This window comes from Schistocerca piceifrons, chromosome 1 (genome assembly GCF_021461385.2).
Source record: "Schistocerca piceifrons isolate TAMUIC-IGC-003096 chromosome 1, iqSchPice1.1, whole genome shotgun sequence".
Lineage (NCBI taxonomy): Eukaryota > Metazoa > Arthropoda > Insecta > Orthoptera > Acrididae > Schistocerca > Schistocerca piceifrons.
Genome location: NC_060138.1, coordinates 132,499,093 through 132,519,571, shown reverse-complemented (window position 1 = coordinate 132,519,571; position 20,479 = coordinate 132,499,093). Strand labels below are relative to the sequence as shown.

General features: G+C 42.7%; 1 protein-coding gene across 1 annotated transcript in view; it reads left to right on the top strand.

Moving 5' to 3' along the window:
* LOC124788589 (farnesol dehydrogenase-like) overlaps positions 1–20,479 on the top strand; it is a 196,157-nt gene that overhangs the window by 80,692 nt on the left and 94,986 nt on the right. The window contains exon 4 of the mRNA XM_047255893.1: positions 16,260–16,389. Within this exon, the coding sequence (XP_047111849.1) occupies positions 16,260–16,389 (130 nt within the window). The remainder of the gene's footprint in view (positions 1–16,259; positions 16,390–20,479) is intronic.

The window sequence follows — 20,479 nt, the reverse complement described above, 5'->3', positions numbered from 1 at the left end:
TTATATTTATGTGATTTATTGTGTAACTGAAATATAGCGGATTCTTTTTAATGCTCACATGAATGCCTTCACACTTTTCATGTTTTAGAGGCAATTGCCATTTATTGCCCTATACAGGATATCCTGCATAAATCATTTTGCAACCCATTCTTACCATCTGATGACATTACACGACGGTAAATGACATCATATGCAAACAATGTAAGACAGCTGCTCTGATCAGAGTGCGTATAACACTTGTTTGTGGGACGTCAGATATTATTTCTGTTTTACTCGATGACTTTTCGTGAGATATTATGAACTGTAACCTTTCTGACACGAAATCATGAATCCAGTCTCACAACTGAGACGATATTTTATAAGCACAACATTTAATTAGAAGTCGCTTGTAAGTAGCGGTATCTACATTGCTCCAGAGATCTAAAAATATGGAATCAGTTTGACATCCCCTGTTGATAGCACTCATTACTTCATGGCAATAAAGAGCTAGTTGCGTTTCACAAGAACGATATACTATGAACCCATGTTGGCTCTTTGTCAATAAATCGTTTACTTCGCGGTGATTCGCAAAGCTCGAGCAGCGTATATGTCCCAAAATCCTACAACGTATCGACGGTAGTCATATGGGTCTGTACTTCATGCGAGTGCTTAACTGGAAATCGAGAAATCTGGGCGATTATTCTCCCGGTTGATTTCTTGTGCGTCCAGAACGACTACACCCAGGTGACTGTATCGACCCATTCCCATGAGTCTGTAGATAGAGTAGAGGATGTAAGTAGATGGAGCGCTAAGAGCTTTCTGGCGTTAACGACGATCTGTCGTAGAGTTAATCCGATCCTTTCCCGGATTAAGGCTAAGTTCGCTCTTCGTTTGGTTCAGTTAAACTGCAGGAGTGGTGATGCGTTGCACCACATTGGCGGACGAGTGTATGATCTACATCTACATGGATACTCTGCAAATCACATTTAAGTGCCTGGCTGAGGGTTCATCGAACCACCTTCACAATTCTCTATTATTCCAATCTCGTATAACGTGCGGAAAGAAGCACACCTATATCTTTTCGTACGAGCTCTGATTTCCCTTTTTTTATCGTGGTGATCTTTCCTCCCTATGTAGGTTGGTGTCAACAAAATATTTCCGCATTCGGAGGAGAAAGTTGGTGATTGGAATTTCGTGAGAAGATTCCGTCGCAACGAAAACCGCCTTTCTTTTAATGATTTCTGTGGTGTCACCGCCAGACACCACACTTGCTAGGTGGTAGCCTTTAAATCGGCCGCGGTCCGTTAGTATACGTCGGACCCGCGTGTCGCCACTGTCAGTGATTGCAGACCGAGCGCCGCCACACGGCAGGTCTAGAGACAGATCCTAGCACTCGCCCCAGTTGTACAGCCGACTTTGCCAGAGATGGATGACGCACAAACAAGCTCTCATTAGCCGAGACGATAGTTAGCATAGGCTTCAGCTAAGTCATTTGCTACGACCTAGCAAGGCGCCATTATCCTTTGTTATTATTGCTATTATACTTCTGTATCATCAAGAGCCATGTTCTACAATTATGAATTAAAGTTAAGTATTCCAGAAGCTATGTACTATTTTTGGCTACTCTAATTCCTTGTAATGTTCCAGACCTCACGCCAGTCTGCGTGATCGTAAACGCGTGCATTTCGGCTTCCTCGCATAGTGACTTGGCTGTCTTTCCAAGTCACAACAGTTTCCAGCCCAAATTCTGTATCATTTCTGTGACACTCTCTCCCATATTTCCCGATAATACAAAACGTGCTGCCTTTCTTTGAACTTTTTCGATGTACTCCGTCAGTCCTATCTGGTAAGAATCCCACACTGCGCAGCAGTATTCTAAAAGAGGACGGACAGTGGTAGTGTAGGCAGTCTCCTTAGTAGGTCTGTTACATTTTCTAAGTGTTCTGCCAATAAAATGCAGTCTTTGGTTAGCCTTACACACAACATTTTCCATGTGTTCCTTCCAATTTAAGTTGTTCGTAATTGTAATTCCTAGGTATTAAGTTGAATTTACGGGCTTTAGATTTGACTGATTTATCGTGTAATCGAATTTTAACGAGTACCTTTTACCATTCATGTGAATGACCTCACACTTTTCGTTATTTAGGGTCAACTGGCACTTTTCGCACCATTCCGATATTTCTTCTAAATCGTTTTGCAGTTTGTTTTGATCTTCTGATGATTTTATTAGTCGATAAACGACAGCGTCATCTGCAAACAACCGAAGACGATTGCGAAGATTGCCTTTAAAATCGTTTATATAGATAAGGAACAGCAGAGAGCCTATGACACTACCTTGTGGAACGCCAGAAATCACTTCTGTTTTACTCGATGACTTTGCGTCAATTACTACGAACTGTGACCTCTCTGACAGGAAATCAGAAATCCAGTCACATAACTGAGACGATATTCCATAAGCACGCAATTTCAATACGATCCGCTTGTGTGGTACAGTGTCAAAAAGCCTTCCGGAAATCCAGAAACACGGAATCGATCTGAAATCTCTTGTCTATAGCACTCAGTCCTTCATGTGAATAAAGAGCTAGTTGTGTTTCACAGGAACGTTCTGAACCCATGCTGACTTTGTGTCAATAGACCGTTTTCTTCGAAGTAGCTCATAATGTTCGAACACAATATATGTTCTAAAATCCTGCTGCATATCAATGTTAACGATATGGGCCTGTAATTCAGTGGATTATTCCTACTACCTTTCTTGAATAGTGGTGTGACCAGCGCAACTTTCCAGTCTTTGGATACGGATCTTTCGTCAAGCGAATGGTTGTATATGATTGTTCACTATGGAACTAATCCATCAGCATACTCCGAAAAGAACCTAATTGGTATACAGTCTGGCCAGAAGACTTGCTTTTGTTAAGTGATTTAAGTTGCTTCACTACTCCGAGGATATTTACTTTTACGTTACTCATGTTGGCAGCTGTTCTCGAAACGAATTCTGGAATATTTACTTCGTCTTCTTTTGTGAAGGCATTTCGGAAGGCTGTGTTTAGTAACTCTGCTACTCTGCTTTGGCAGCACTGTCTTCGATAGTTTCTCCATTGCTATCGCGCAGAGAAGGTATTGATTGTTTCTTGCCGCTAACATACTTCACATACGACCAGAATCTTTTTGGATTTTCTGCCAGGTTTCGAGTGAAAGCTTCTGTAAATGATCGTCATGGGGAGGATATTGCGTCAGTTTAAATTTGGCAAGTTTGTGTCGTTGTTTCTGTAACAGTGTTCTAACCCGTTTTGTGTACCAATGAGGATCAGCTCCGTAGTTTGTTAATTTATTTGGTATAAATCTTTCAATTGCTGCCACTACTATTTCTTTGATTTAAGCCACATCGGGTCTACACTTATATTATTAATTTGGAGTGAGTGGAGATTGTCTCTAAGGAAAGCGTCAAGTGAAATTTTATCTGCTTTTTTGAATAGGTATATTTTTCGCTTAAGTTTCGAGGATTTGGGAATTTCAATATTCAGTCTCGCTACGACAACCCTGTGTTCACTAATCCCTACATCAGCTTTGATGCTCGTTATTAACTCAGGATTATCTTTTGCTAAGAGGTCAAGTGTGTTTTCACAACTGTTTACTATTCACGTTGGCTCATGAGCTAACTGCTTGAAATAATTTTCAGAGAATATGTTTTACCTTCATCCAGGCACGTTAGTAAAAATGCGAGGAAGCTTAGCAGATGGACTTTCTAGTTTTGAAGCTTATCCAGCTTTCTCACAACGTTGTATACCCTTCTGGTTGTGTGGCCTGCCAAAGATTCACAATGAAACCATGCGATCAATAGTGATCAATACTGGGGCACCAACATAACCCCTTCGTAAGCAGCTGTTGGATCCTCACTTCCGCGAGTGTAGACATCACATTCGGAACTCAGGTTATTTCACCCAGCCAAGGCTGGAAGAGTGCGAAATAACGGCCATGTCGAATGTTATCTCGCTTCTCACTCGAGTCATTTTGGGAGCCTCAACGAGAAGTTCAGCTCTGAGCTGACACAGGTTTTTAGACGTGTTCTGACATCGACTTTGTTTTCTGTTGTGTCAGCTGCAATTAACAGAAAATTTTACACTTCTGGCTATTAAAATTGCTACACCAAGAAGAAATGCAGAAGATAAACTAGTATTCCTCGGACGAATATATTATACTAGAACTGACATGTGATTACATTTTCATGCAATTTGGGTGCATAGATCCTGAGAAATCAGTACCGAGAACAACCACCTCTGCCGTAATAACAGCCTTGATACGCCTGGGCATTGAGTCAAACAGAGCTTGGATGGCGTGTACAGGTACAGCTGCCCATGCAGCTTCAACACGATACCACAGTTCATCACGAGTAGTGACAGGCTTATTGTGAGGAGCCAGTTGTTCGACCACCATTGACCAGACGTTTTCAGTTGGTGAGAAATCTGGAGAATGTGCTGGCCAGGGCAGCAGTCGAACTTTTCTGTATCCAGAAAGGCCGTACAGGACCTGCAACATGCGGTCGTGCATTATCCTGCTGAAATAAAGGGTTTCGCTGGGATCGAATGAAGGGTAGAGCCACGGGTCTTAACACACATTAAATGTAACGTCCACTGTTCAAAGTACCTTCAGTGCGAACAAGAGGTGGCCGAGACGTGTAACGAATGGCACCCCATACCATCACGCCAGGTGATACGCCAGTATGGCCATGAAGAATACACGATTCCGATGTGTGTTTACCGCGATGTCGCCATACACTGATGCGACCGTCATGGTGCTGTAAACAGAACCTAGATTCATCCGAAAAATGACGTTTTGCCGTTCGTGCACCCAGGTTCGTCGTTGAGTACTCCATCGCAGGCGCTCCTGTCTCTGATTTAGCATCAAGGGTAACCGCAGCCATGGTCTCCGAGCTGATAGTCAATGCTGCTGCAAACGTCTTCTAACTGTTCGTGCAGACGGTTGTTATCTTGCAAACGTCCCCATCTGTTGACTCATGGATCGAGACGTGGCTGCACGATCCGTTACAGCCATGCGGATAAGATGCCTATCATCTCGACTGCTAGTGATATGAGTTCGTTGGGATCCAGCACGGCGTTCCGTATTACCCTCCTGAACCCCCCACCGATTCCATATTCTGCTAACAGTCATTGGATCTCGACCAATGCGAACAGCAATGTCGCGATACGACAAACCGCAATCGCGATAGGCTACAATCCCACCTTTATCAAAGTCGGAAACGTGATGGTACGCATTTCTTCTCCTTACACGAGGCATCACAACAACGTTTCACCAGGCAACGCCGGTCAACTGCTGTTTGTGTTTGAGAAATCGGTTGGAAACATTCCTCATGTCAGCACGTTGTAGGTGTCGCCACCGGCGGCAACCTTGTGTGAATGCTCTGAAAAGCTAACCATTTGCATATCACAGCATCTTCTTCCTGTCGGTTAAATTTCGCGTCTGTAGCACGTCATCTTCGTGGTGTAGCAATTTTAATGACCAGTAGTGTATTTGCATTAAGGGAAAAAACAATACTTAACTTCCTGTGCTTCTTGTGCCTCCGGCGTGCAGTTACATTGGCAGTCTATTAATACTCGCAGAACACAGGTTAAGTATTGACTTCCTGTTCCTCAATGCTGGTTCTCTCGAATTCCGCGACCGAAGGGAGGCGGACCAGCAGCGGGCGTCTGGTTAAACCATCGCTAACAGGGGGCGCTGACTCTTCTTGGAAGTGTGGCGCTGCCCATACTTTCCATTCGCGTGTGGGCAGCGCCTTCCTAATGCCATTTAGTGGCGCCTGTATGCCTCTGTAGGAGAGCCCTAATCTCTCTTATCTTATCTTTTTGGTCTTTCCGCGAAATGTAAGTTGGCGGCAGTAAAACTGTACTGCAGTCAGCCTCAAATGCTGGTTCTCTATATTTCCTCAGTAGCAATTCACGAAAAGAACGCCTCCTTTCCTCTAGAGACTCCCACCCGAGTTCCTGAAGCATTCCGTAACACTCCAGTGATCATCAAACCTACCAGTAACAAATCTAGCAGTCCGCCTCTGAATTGCTTCTATTTCCTCCCTCAATCAGAGCTGATAGGGATCCCAAACGCTCGAGCAGTACTCAAGAATAGGTCGTATTAGTGTTTTATAAGCGGTCTCCTTTACAGATGAACCACATCTTCCCAAAATTCTACCAATGAGCCGAAGACGACTATCCGGATTCGCCACAACTGCCATTACATGCTTGTCCCACTTCATATCGCTCTGCAATATTTAATCGACCTGACTGTGTCAAGCGCTACACTACTAATGGAGTATTCAGACATTAGAGGACTCTTTTTCCTATTCATCTGCATTAACTTACGTTTATCTATATTTAGAGTTAGCTGCATTCTATAAACCAATGACAAATCCTGTCCAAGTCATCTTGTATCCTCCTACAGTCACTCAACGACGACACCTTCCGATACACCACAACATCATCAGCAAACAGCCGCACATTGCTATCCACCCTATCCAAAAGATCATTTATGTAGATAGAAAACAACAGCGGACCTACCACACTTTCTGGGGCACTCCAGATGATACCCTCACCTCCGATGAACACTCACCATCGAGGACAACGTACTGGGTTCTATTACTTAAGAAGTCTCCCGCCACGTGTACCAAATCTGATCATCGAGACAGAGCACTGTAGACCACTGAACCAAAACCTGTTTATTTCTTTCGGTATGAAGACGACACTTTCGTTATTTGACCTCATGCGCCAGAAAAACTACCAAATTTACTTAGAACATCTCAATTCCATCCATGAAAACACCCAATTTGCCATGAAAGTGGCAAAAGGTCGCAAACATCCTTCTCTTGACATCCTAATTCAGCATATAGCCAACGGCTCGCTTGCCGTCAATGTATACCGTAAGCCAACACGTACAGATTTCATGCCTCCAGCTGCCACCATCCATCGCAGGAGAACAGTGTGCTCAACACTCTGGTATTCAGTGTGACTGTATTACTTTCGTAAATAAGGAACTACCGCCTTCAGTCACAATCAGGATTTTACATCAATGCAAGATGGATTTCGAGACCTGGGGGCTCATATTCAGGTGCTTCGACAGGCTACATCGTTCATTTTTCCGGATTTAAGTTAATTCATGGTTATAATGGCTCTAAGCACTATGGGACTTAACATCTGAGGTCATCAGTCCCCTGGACTTAGAACTACTTAAACCTGACTAACCTAAGGACATCACACGCATTCATGCCCGAGGCAGGATTCGAACCTGCGACCGCAGCAGCAGCCCGGTTCCGGACTGAAGCGCCTAGAACCCCTCGGCCACAGCGGCCGGCTAATTCTGATATATTACAAAGCGGGGACATTTTGAATATAAGTTTACAAAATTAATACAAATCTAAAAATAAATTACTTTTTCCGTTGCCAGAGACATGATTTTTAAAAATATTATGAAGAAATATGTTTACGCACATATCTGCATCTTTCATTCTACAACATGTTTTTTAAACACAAGTCAAAACATATCAAAGTACTTCAAATATAAAGACGCTGATTTTCTACAAATATACGGGTGATATTATTTCAAAGGAGATACAAAGCCATTATGTTGTCAGATTCACATGCTGAGCCGGCCGGAGTGGCCGAGCGGTTAAAGGCGCTACAGTCTGGAGCCGCATGACTGCTACGGTCACAGGTTCGAATCCTGCCTCGGGCATGGATGTGTGTGATGTCCTTAGGTTAGTTAGGTTTAAGTAGTTCTAAGTTCTAGGGGACTTATGACCACAGCAGTTGAGTCCCATAGTGCTCAGAGCCATTTGAACCATTTGAACCATACACATGCTCTCATTTACAAAAAGAATATTTGTGAATATGTTAAATGTGCACGATGCTATCAAATGGCTGGCTGCACTTTGTTTAGGAAAAAGTAAACTTTTGAAACTACTAAAAAAATGCGGTTGCTAAACTCTATTAGTTCATCAACATTTTTTCAGGAGATTTTTCTTTGTACTGGATACATGTTGAATGAACTGAGTTTAGTGGTCACAGTTCTTTCAGTAATTTCAAAGGTTTACTTTTTCCTAAAAAAATTCTTAGTAGTCTAGCCATTTGATAATATAACTCACATTTGACATACGCACGAACATTCGTTTTGTGAATGATATTCTAGTTACTAATAACATAATGGCTTTGAATCTCCTTTGAAATAACAACAACTGCATATTTGCCAAAATGCATCCTCTTTACATCTGAAATTCTTTGACTTTTGCTTACAACATGTGCTGTAGAATGAAAAGTGTATATATGTACATAAACATTTTTACTCGTAGTGTTCTTCAAACCATGTATCAATCACTGGAAATAGTAAGCTATTTTTCGATTTGTATTAGTTTTGTAAACTTATATTCAAAATGTGCCCGCTTTGTGATTTGCATTTTAATCCCTCCAGAGCCAGAATTAACCTCTTACATGCAGATAACATCGAAAATTGCACGTCATGCTGCTGTTACATGAACGAGAAAGTCCCAGAATGTATTGCAAATTCTAAGATGAAAAAAAGAGAATAAAAGAATGCAGCAGGACGCGAACGAACTTCCTTCGACTCTCCACTTACACGTCTCTGACCGCAGCACCACAACTATCAGTTACAATTTCGAATATTATTATCGTTTGCCTTAGAATGCTAAGGACTTCTACAGCTGATATGTCCTTTTAATTATAACGGATTGTACCTAGAATGAATATGTGGTAAATCTTCATTGTGCCGGTGCCCTGAAACAACATATTTTAATAACAAGCTATAGGAAGAAAACAACGAAATACGATAAACTCTCCAACGAGTAACGGGAGAGCAATGTCATGTGACCGATTGTCAATTTCAGACGAACGCCAGTCGAAAGCGACGTGGCTTCTTCATTTTAGTCATTCGTCATTCTGTGGTTGCTTTAAATATGAAACAGTATGTGTGCGAACTTGGAAGGTATGGAGTTGCCCAATCTCTTTTCGAAATCATGACTGACATCTGCCCAGTGTATGATAATACGGATATCTCTCGTTTCATGTGAATACTCCTCAAATATATTATCTATTGGTGGTTGTATTTGTTTGTCTTATACCCCAGCAGTGTTTAACTTTACGTGAATATGTGAGTTTATTACCTCAGGCTACGTTTCGTAATTTCCTTGCTCACTATCGTGTACCATGCCCCTTTATTTTGACCTCCGAAAACATGGAGGAGGTTTGTCAAATTTGCTTCACTCTTGTCGTCGTGTTGACTCTCTATGGTATTCTGTTTCTATGGTGCTATCAGATAAGCAAAACGGCGTGAAATAACCGCAGAAATCAATGTGGGACGTACGAAGAATCTATTTGTTAGGACAGAGCGGCGATATTTGTCGTTAACGGGCTATGGCAGCAAACAACCGACACGAGTGCCTTTAGTAACAACACGACATCGCCTGCACCGCCTCTCCTGGGTTCGTGAGCATGCTGGTTGGATCCTAGACGGCTGGAAATCCGTGGTCTGGTCATATGAGGCCGATTCCACTCCGTAAGAGCTGGTGACCTCTTAGCCACAAACAATCCAGAGCCAATAGAGAGCAGCATGACTCATACAGAGATTAGTGATCACAAGGTCGTTGTAGCTAGGCTCAATACCGTTTCTTCCAAATCCACCAGAAACAAATGCAAAATAATTTTACTTAAAAAATCGGATAAAGTGTCACTAGAAGCCTTCCTAAGAGACAATCTCCATTCCTTCCGAACTGACTATGCAAATGTAGACGAGATGTGGCTCAAATTCAAAGCTATAGTAGCAACAGCAGTTGAGAGATTCATACCTCATAAACCGGTAAGAGATGGAACTGATCCCCCATGGTACACAAAACAGGTCCGAACGCTGTTGCAGAGGCAACGGAAAAAGCATGCGAAGTTCAGAAGAACGCGAAATCCCGAAGATTGGCTAAAATTTACAGACGCGCGAAATTTGGCACGGACTTCAATGCGAGATGCCTTTAATAGGTTCCACAACTAAACATTGTCTCGAAATTTGGTAGAAAATCCGAAGAAATTCTGGTCGTATGTAAAGTACACAAGCGGCAAGACGCAGTCAATACCTTCGCTGCGCAGTGCCGATGGTATTGTTACCGATGACTGTGCCGCTAAAGCGGAGTTATTGAACGCAGTTTTCCGAAATTCCTTCACCAGGGAAGACGAATTGAATATTCCAGAATTTGAAACACGAACAGCTGCTAGCATAAGTTTCTTAGAAGTAGATACCTTAGGGGTTGCGAAGCAACTTAAATCGCTTGATACGGGCAAGTCTTCAGGTCCAGATTGTATACCAATTAGGTTCCTTTCAGATTACGCTGATACAATAGCTCCCTACTTAGCATGGTTTCAGAAAACATCGTTCTTGTGCAACGCAGCTAGCTCTTTATTCGCACGAAGTAATGGTCGCTATCGACAGGGGATCTCAGGTTGATTCCGTATTGCTGGATTTCCGGAAAGCTTTTGACACCGTTCCTCACAAGCGACTTCTAATCAACCTGCGGGCCTATGGGGTATCGTCTCAGTTGTGCGACTGGATTCGTGATTTCCTGTCAGGAAGGTCGCAGTTCGTAGTAATACACGGCATATCATCGAGTAAAACTGAAGTGATATCAGGTGTTCCCCAGGGAAGCGTCCTGGGACCTCTGCTGTTCGTGATCTATATAAATGACCTGGGTGACAATCTGAGCAGTTCTCTTAAGTTGTTCGCAGATGATGCTGTAATTTACCGTCTAGTTAGGTCATCCGAAGACCAATATCAGTCGCAAAGCGATTTAGAAAAGATTGCTGTATGGTGTGGCAGGCAGCAGTTGACGCTAAATAACGAAAACTGTGAGGTGATCCACATGAGTTCCAAAAGAAATCCGTTGGAATTCGATTACTCGATAAATAGTACAATTCTCAAGGCTGTCAATTCAACTAAGTACCTGGGTGTTAAAATCACGTACAACTTCAGTTGGAAAGACCACATAGATAATATTGTGGGGAAGGCGAGCCAAAGGTTGCGTTTCATTGGCAGGACACTTAGAAGGTGCAACAAGTCCACTAAAGAGACAGCTTACACTACACTCGTTCGTCCTCTGTTAGAATATTGCTGCGCGGTGTGGGATCCTTACTAGGTGGATTGACGGAGGACATCGAAAGGGTGCAAAAAAGGGGAGCTCGTTTTGTATTAACACGTAATAGGGGAGAGAGTGTGGAAGATATGATACGCGAGTTGGGATGGAAGTCATTAAAGCAAAGACGTTTTTCGTCGCGGCGAGATCTATTTACGAAATTTCAGTCACCAACTTTCTCTTCCGAATGCGAAAATATTTTGTTGAGCCCAACCTACATAGGTAGGAATATCACCAAAATAAAATAAGAGAAATCAGAGCTCGAACAGAAAGGTTTAGGTGTTCGTTTTTCCCGCGCGCTGTTCGGGAATGGAATGGTAGAGAGAGTATGATTGTGGTTCGATGAACCCTCTGCCAAGCACTTAAATGTGAATTGCAGAGTAGTCATGTAGATGTAGATGTAGATGGTAGGCTTCGGCAAAGATGTGATGGAGGGTGGCCCTCAACTACGTACCCTCCGACTCGAAATATTATAAGTTTTGGCTGGTTTCGTTGTCTAGGTGATGGGATACGTAGTTGACGCATTACAAGCAACTACTGCTGAGTCTAGAGTCTACAATATGAATGGACACATGAATCGAATTGTCGAAGGTTCCTACCACTCGGCAATTGCAAATTTTGAACGTAACATGGACGATTATAAATTAAAATAAATAAAATCTGCATGTACTAACTTAACGATTTTAAATGATGAGTGCTATAGTAGAAGTACTTTTGAGAATGCGTTATATGTCTGGAAAACACTTATTGGTGTCGATGGTCCAGCAATTAAATAAAATATAAGTTGAATAACAGGTAAACGACAGATTCCTACTGCACGTAATTAGTTATGAACGACAACATAGCTCGCGACATTCGCTTCTAAACGTATACTACGTCTTCACTGTAGAAACCTCGGAAATTCCACTTGTTCACAAGTCGGCACTCCGAAGTATTTCTGTCTCTCGCGACCACGTGCAAACCACCCCATACTTTCCAAGTCTCCCCCGCGACGTTGCGTCTGCCGCGCCGTACTGTCCCGCCATCTTCGTGACCTGTGCGACCGTCGCTCTTGCCGCACTGTTCCGAACTGCCTCTCGTGTCCTCTGCCGTCCTCCCCAGTTCTCCCGCTTCTATCCAGTCTCCCCATTCACGAGCGCTCTGATTCGCTAGAGCGCTCGCACCCTGCACACAGACATAATGAAACACAATCGAATTACTGGATTTAAATTTAAAAAACTTGAAATTAAATAAATATACCTAGGGCTGGACCATAAACACGCTCTAACACACATTATTAGATACATAAACAAATTAAATAAACTTGTATCAAAGGAATAGAACAAAACGTAGGCCAGTAACCCAATCTCTCTGTGCTTTCTAAAACACAGTAAATATTTAACCAAGTTCTTCATGAATAACATTGCTGTTGTTGTGTTTGTTGTGGTTTTCAGTCCTGAGACTGGTTTGATGCAGCTCTCCATGCTACTCTATCCTGTGCAAGCTGCTTCATCTCCCAGTACGTATTGCAGCCTACATCCTTCGGAATCTGATTAGTGTATTCGCCTCTTGGTCTCCCTCTACGATTTTTACCCCCCACACTAACCTTCAATACTAAATTGGTGAGCCCTTGATGCCTCAGGACATGTCCTACCAACCGATTTCTTCTAGTCAAGTTGTGCCACAATCTCCTCTTCTCCCCAATTCTATTCAATACCTCCGCATTAGTTATGTGATCTACCCATCTAATCTTCAGCATTCTTCTGTAGCACCACATTTCTAAAGCTTCTATCTCTTCTTGTCAAGACTATTTATCGTCCATGTTTCACTTCCATACATGGCTACACTCCATACAAATACTTTCAGGAGCGTCTTCCTGACACTTAAATCTATACTCGATGTTAACAAAAATTTCTCTTCTTCAGAAATGCTTTCCTTGCCATTGCCAGTCTACATTTTATATCCTCTCTACTTCGACCATCATCAGTTATTTTGCTCCCCAAATAGCAAAACTTCTTTACTACTTTAAGTGTCTCATTTCCTAATCTAATTCCCTCAGCATCACCAGAGTTAACTCGACTACATTCCATTACCCTCATTTTGCTTTTGTTGATATTCATCTTATATCCTCCTTTCAAGACACTGTCCATTCCTTTCAGCTGCTCTTCCAGGTCCTGTGCTGTCTCTGACAGAATTACAATGTCATCGGCGAGCCTCAAAGTTTTTATTTCTTCTCCATGGATTTTACTTCCTACTCCGAATTTTTCTTTACTGCTTGCTCAATATACAGATTGAATAACATCGGGGATAGGCTACAACCCTATCTCACACCCTTCCCAACCACTGCTTCCCTTTCATGCCCCTCGACTCTTATAACTGCCATCTGGTTTCTGTACAAATTGTAAATAGCCTTTCGCTCCCTATATTTTACCCCTGTTACCTTCAGAATTTGAAAGAGAGTATTCCAGTCAAAATTGTCAAAAGCTTTCTCTAAGTCTACAAATGCTAGAAACGTAGGTGTTTGCCTTTTTTAAAATTTATTTTCTAAGATAAGTCGTAGGGTCAGTATTGCCTCACGTGTTCCAACATTTCTAATGAATCCAAACTGATCTTCCCCGAGGTTGGCTTCTACCAGTTTTTCCATTCGTCTGTAAAGAATTAGTGTTAGTAATTTCCAGCCGTGACTTATTAAACTGACAGTTCGGTAATTTTCACATCTGTCAACACCTGCTTTCTTTGGGATTGGAATTATTATATTCTTCTTGAATAACATATATCGAATATGAACAAAGACACAGGTGAATAAATATATAATCATGCTGCTACCGTTTTCTCTTCTAAGTGTAGAGTACTTAAGGCCTGATGCAATCGATAGCAATCGGCCACTTTGACCTCCAATAACTCATGTACTATTCAAGTTACGTGCCTGTAATTCATACCAATTTAGGTTTACACTCATAGCTTTGTAAAGACACGTCGATCGAAGAAATCGGATGAGCGGTTTAGATTTTGGAATTTTGTTGCTGGGGGTTACTTGTATAATTTACAGTCAGATACTAAACTTAAAACCAATAAAGGTATTGAAAATCTGATTACACCATCAGAATCGTCGTGCAAATAATGGCAATGTAGATGTTTCTTTTTAAGGTGTCATGATTCCTCTGACTGCTATTAATTTCTATACGAATTGTGGAATGTCTGCCATAATGGATCCAAAAACTCCGCCATCTTTGGCACTCTCAGCATACAAGTCTCTTTCATCGACACAGCGTCACCAAGGAATTCCCAGCCACGTGCTCGGCCTAGACCATGCGCTCGAACTACCCCTCTTGTCTGGCTAACATTCGGCACCACGTGTTTGCTGCCGGGCCCTGGTTTGCCGAGTGGCTTGCCGAGTGGTCCATGCAGCCACGCCAACTCCGAACTTAGAATATTGATAAGGTGTCACAACTTGCCCGTTACCTCACAAGTGTGACGCAGAGCCGAAGAAGCTACGGACCCAAATCGTCAACAAGGCACTGTGCAAGTTGGTTGTGGCTGTATAATGGTGTGGACAGTGATAACTGGAATGGACTGGGTCCTCTGGTTCAACTGAACCGATGATTGACTGGAAATAGTTTCGTTAGGATACTTGGAGGCGACGTGCTACCATTTATGGACTTCACGTTCCCAAACAACGATAGAATTTATGTGGATGACATTGCACCGTGTCACTGGGCCACAACTGTTCGCACTTGCTTTGAAGAACATGCTCGGCAGTTCGAGCGAATGAACAGACCACCCAAATCGCCCGACATGAATCCAATTGAACATTTATGGCACATAGTCGAGAGCTCAGTCCGAGAGAATGCCTAAGTGGGGTTGCCGCTCATCATATATCATATAACACAAGGTGTCATACCTTTAGGCAGAATTTTTCGTGTCTTCATTCTCAAAAATGGTTCAAATGGCTCTGAGCACTATGGGACTCAACTGCTGAGGTCATTAGTCCCCTAGAACTTAGAACTAGTTAAACCTAACTAACCTAAGGACATCACAAACATCCATGCCCGAGGCAGGATTCGAACCTGCGACCGTAGCGGTCTTGCGGTTCCAGACTGCAGCGCCTTTAACCACACGGCCACTTCGGCCGGCTTTCATTCTCACTGGAGTGATCCTTTACTGCTGTACCTTACAGGAAATAAATAAACTCTTTTACGGTTATAGCATTTAGTGGCCATTAAACATTCTTACAACTTAATTCTCAGGATCCTTGATCCTGGTGGGGGGGGGGGGGAGGGAATTAAGTTCAAAAGATAAATAACCGAAGAAAAAATAACTGTCACAATAACTTCCACAGGTTCAGCATATATCCCAAGATGCAAACAGTGACACATCATAACCACGTGAGCAAGTTATGAGCGGTACAAATATCGGAAGGAAATGTTGCAGTGTCTGTCACCTATCGTTGGGTGCTGTTGGCAGAGTCCAGTGGCACGGCTCGATGGCGAATGCGGCAGAGTCCAACGGCTGTGTCAGCGAGAATACCGTGGCGTAGTATAGCCAGCGAAGGAGTGCTTGAAACAACTCGATAAATGAAATTTGTCTTCACTCTTCTGCGGCCAGCTACATCGTCATTTTTGTCCATCGACTTGAGTACCTTATGTTCACGTGACAGGAGCTGGTAAACCTACGATGTCCAAGGTGTCACCGGCCGGAGTGGCTGTGCGGTTCTAGGCGCTACAGTCTGGAACCGAGCGACCGCTACGGTCGCAGGTTCGAATCCTGCCTCAGGCATGGATGTGTGTGATGTCCTTAGGTTAGTTAGGTTTAATTCGTTGTAAGTTCTAGGCGACTGGTGACCTCAGAAGTTAAGTCGCATAGTGCTCAGAGCCATTTGAAACATTTGAACCAAGGTGTCTGCCACCGACAAATCTTCCTCCATCGATGGCAGAAATATAAAATTTACCAATTTCACACGTCCTTGATTCGCACTTTCCTGTTTCACGTCTTCTGATCGCTACAGCTATAGTTTGTGTTGGACACCATGTCAAGCCGTGAACTCTTGCGTTATCAAATGTAAACAATATTTCTGATTCGTTGTTATTCCATGTTCTCTGACTCCCTGATACGTTCGCAGCTGGGAAGACGGAAGACTGGAAGCGTGTCCTGGACGTGAACGTGCTGGGTCTGAGCATCTGCACCAGGGAGGCCGTGCAGGACATGCTGAGCAGGGGCGTCGACGACGGCTTCATCATCCACATCAACAGGTTTGTTTTCGTCCCGGCGCACGTATCAACTCACAGTGCCTACTTCTAGACCATCTCATTGCGTATGTTATACGCACAGCGTTCTACAGAAAGTTGTTATTGCCACTAACTCATAAACAGTTTGAGATACCGAACAGGTTATTTATGTGTGTGTATGTGTGTATGTATGTGTGTGTGTGTGTGTGTGTGTGTGTGTGTGTGTGTCTGCGGGGGAGTACTTCCAGAATTAATGTTTCACTCTTCAGCAGGGTGTACGCTACCGCGAAACTTAAAAATGCATGCTGATGCTGGCCCTGAGTCTGGACACCTGGTGTTTCCAAAATGTTTTTACGTATTGTCAACGCTCACATCTTTTTTTTCCAACGTGGTATTGAAGAAACTACCATTTAAATAAAAAAGATGTGTGCTGTATTGCTTTTGGAGGGCAATCGATTCATCGTTTTGTCGGTTCTTCAGGTTTACGGGCAAGGTAGCCGAAAGAAATGCGGATGATATTCTGAAAGTGAGGGTGAAGGTTGCAGTATAATACAGTTTCACACTTTCACCCCTGTTACCGTCTACACATCCCATAACTGGACTTCACCGACTTGCGGCAGTGACGTTCTGTCTCATATTTACTACATATCCCGACACTGCTTACCAAAAATTTCACATACAAAAATTACTTTCTTCGCAAATAAAGACAGTACAATAATCTTCTCCTGGTTACATATTTCCTGCTCATAAATGTTTCAAACTACTTGTCTATCTACAAACGTTTATGGGCTTAGACTGAAGGGGAGAAGCAAATAAAAGAACTATCCATATACAAGGAAGAAAATAATTTATATTTACTAATTTTACCTTCCGGTTCGCTGGCCATGTACTATACTGTAGTTCCTGTCCTTTCCTCTTTGTAATAAAGGTTTGTATTTTGCAGAGAGTCCAGCCATAAAGATACACGGTAGATCTCAGGCCGGCGATCTAGCTGTTCTTTCCCTTGGATAAAGCTGTTGCTTGACGTAAGACTAATAGTAATTCTGTGGTGATTATACAGGGTGATTCAAAAAGAATACCACAACTTTAGGAATTTAAAACTCTGCAACGACAAAAGGCAGAGCTAAGCACTATCTGTTGGCGAATTAAGGGAGCTATAAAGTTTCATTTAGTTGTACATTTGTTCGCTTGAGGCGCTGTTGACTAGGCGTCAGCGTCAGTTGATGCTAAGATGGCGACCGCTCAACAGAAAGCTTTTTGTGTTCTTGAGTACGGCAGAAGTGAATCGACGGCAGTTGTTCAGCGTGGGGCACTGAGAATCCGCGGGAAACAACTCAGTATGAACGTGACTCGCCTAAGGTGAACGTTTTCTGTGCCATTTCAGCCAATAAAGTTTTTGGTCCCTTTTTCTTCGAAGGTGCTACTGTAACTGGACTACAGTATCTGGAGATGTTAGAGAATTAGCTGTTCCCTCAGCTCGAACAAGAAGCACAACAATTCATATTTCAGCAGGATGGAGCGCCACCACATTGGCACTTATCTGTCCGTAACTACCTGAACGTCAACTACCCGAGGCGATGGATCGGCCGCCAGGCAGCCCGTGACAGAGGACTTCATCACTGGCCTCCAAGAAGCCCTGATCTTACCCCCTGCGATTTTTTCTTATGGGGGTATGTTAAGGATATGGTGTTTCGGCCACCTCTCCCAGCCACCATTGATGATTTGAAACGAGAAATAACAGCAGCTATCCAAACTGTTGCGCCTGATATGCTACAGAGAGTGTGGAACGAGTTGGAGTATCGGGTTGATATTGCTCGAGTGCCTGGAGGGGACCATATTGAACATCTCTGAACTCGTTTTTGAGTGAAAAAAAAAACTATTTAAATACTCTTTGTAATGATGTATAACAGAAGGTTATATTATGTTTCTTTCATTAAATACACATTTTTAAAGTTGTGGTATTCTTTTTGAATCACCCTGTACATTAAGTGCCATGGATCGGTTCGCTGCTTTTTTTCCTCTATTTCACTGGCTGTTTAGCGTCTCATATTTGATAGTGCTATGAGCGCAAAGAAAAATAAGTATAGTGGGCAGTTGTAGGCCTCAACATCCTGTGGCAATCGCAACAGTCTCATTTAAACCGACGTCTGCGCGTTCAGAGTGACAAGATGTCTCCCATACCTGTGCTGCATATTCTCCAGCTGCAAAATAGAGTCCCACTTGTGATGTCCGAAGTACTTCAAGCAGTCTCCATGTCGAACCAGTCATTTTACGTATAATATTGTTCCTCGCACTTTTTTTTCCCCTTACAGACCTGTGCAGTGTTTTTTAAATACAGTGGACGGTCTTGGCTGACTTCCAAGTATTTTTATTTGATGCAGTGGTGTAGTCTAATCCCCCGCCATCCCATTCCAAATTATCTTCACGCTTGTCTGTTATGTAGATGGAATATATGTACTAGCATTTTTCCTGAGTTAGATAGCAGGTGATTTTCTTCATAGCGGTTACACAAGGTATCCAAAGCCCTGGCGAGGTTTCTTTCAATCACTTCCGCCTTGAGCAGTAATGGCAGTGTCGCCTGTGTATACGGATCCCTTTCTTTCTGGTTGGTGTGGGTGTTCATTAAAAACGATGCAGTAACCAAAAAAAGGCAGTCTCTTTCATAGTGAATATCTTCGAATATCTGTGACATAAACATCTGTTGTAGAGGGGCAGTACAAGTTTAAGAGCTTTTCAAGGTTACTTATGGGATAAAATCCGGTGATAAGGCATCCGAGGTATCAGGTGACATCTGAAGCAATTACCCGATATATATCTAAGGTCATCATCTTCCCTGGAGACCCACCTCTGTACTCACAAACCTGAGACAGTTGTATGTGGTACATTCAAGGTCACCCCAGCACCTCCCCCTATTTTGTCTGCACCAATAGGAGTCAAGCACTTTTCCTCTCCTCCTCTTTTTATTATTGGGGAAAACGTGTGGACATGTCATTCTTGTTCTGTGCACTGTTGTGAGAGGATCACCAGCAACAGAGCTGCACTTTTTAAAAAATGGTGATGGTTGTTATCATAATTTACTTTGACACTATAGAGTGTGGTTGAATTGCTGTAATTTTATGATGTGAAGGAATATTCTGCAAAATGACGGAATTTTTTAAAAAATGAGACTGGTAGGGGCAAGACTCCAACATACTCATTACAGAGCAAATCATTGTTTTTAAAGTTGGTTCTTGCGAGTTATTAGACGTTCTGCATTTCAGATTCTGTAAACTGACAGAAAATGTTAGTTCTCTAGGCGAACTGTGTGTGACTGTGGGGTATCCTGCTTCAAAACGGTAGCCAAGATTACCATAATTAGTGGTCCAAAATGGCCTCCTTCAAGATTTTTAGCTTAAGTAACAAAATTAGCAGCAAAGATTTGGACATTATCTGCAAGTACTCCGCCTCCCAGTACTACTTACAGCTTTATCCGATTTTTCCAGATATAAAAACGAGACGGAAAAGCTTCCACGGTGTAATAAATAGGCTATTGTCATGAGGAAACACGTCTCTGTATTACTAATGTGTTACATCATAGTTCGTTAAAATAAGGGCATAAGCAATACAAGTTACACTACTATTTACAACTTTGGGTAATGGTTTTAGCAAATACCCACTACCCACTGTAAGTACGAGACTGAGAAACAACCACAGTGCATCAAATACACTATTGCTACTAGAAACACATCCCTCCATTATTAATGTGTAAGAATTCCAGTGTTGCAAATTTCGCAGATGAACTTCTGTGAAGTTTGGAAGGTAGGAGACGGGATACTGGTGGAAGTAAATCTGTGAGGACGTGTTGTGATTGGGTAGTGCAGTCGGTAGAGCACTTGCTCGCAAGGGGCAAAGGTCCCGAGTTCGAGTCTCGTTCTAACGCACAGCTATAGTCTGCCTAGAAGTTTCATGTCAATGCACACACTGCTGCCGAGTGAAAATTTAGTTCTGTCACATAATAGCGACAAAAACAACGTATAAGCACTCAGCCACCCACTACTGTTTACAATTTGGTTATATATTTCTATTTTCTTAGACATCGCCTTTCCATTCTAAGGTGCATGTTAATTCGTGGTTA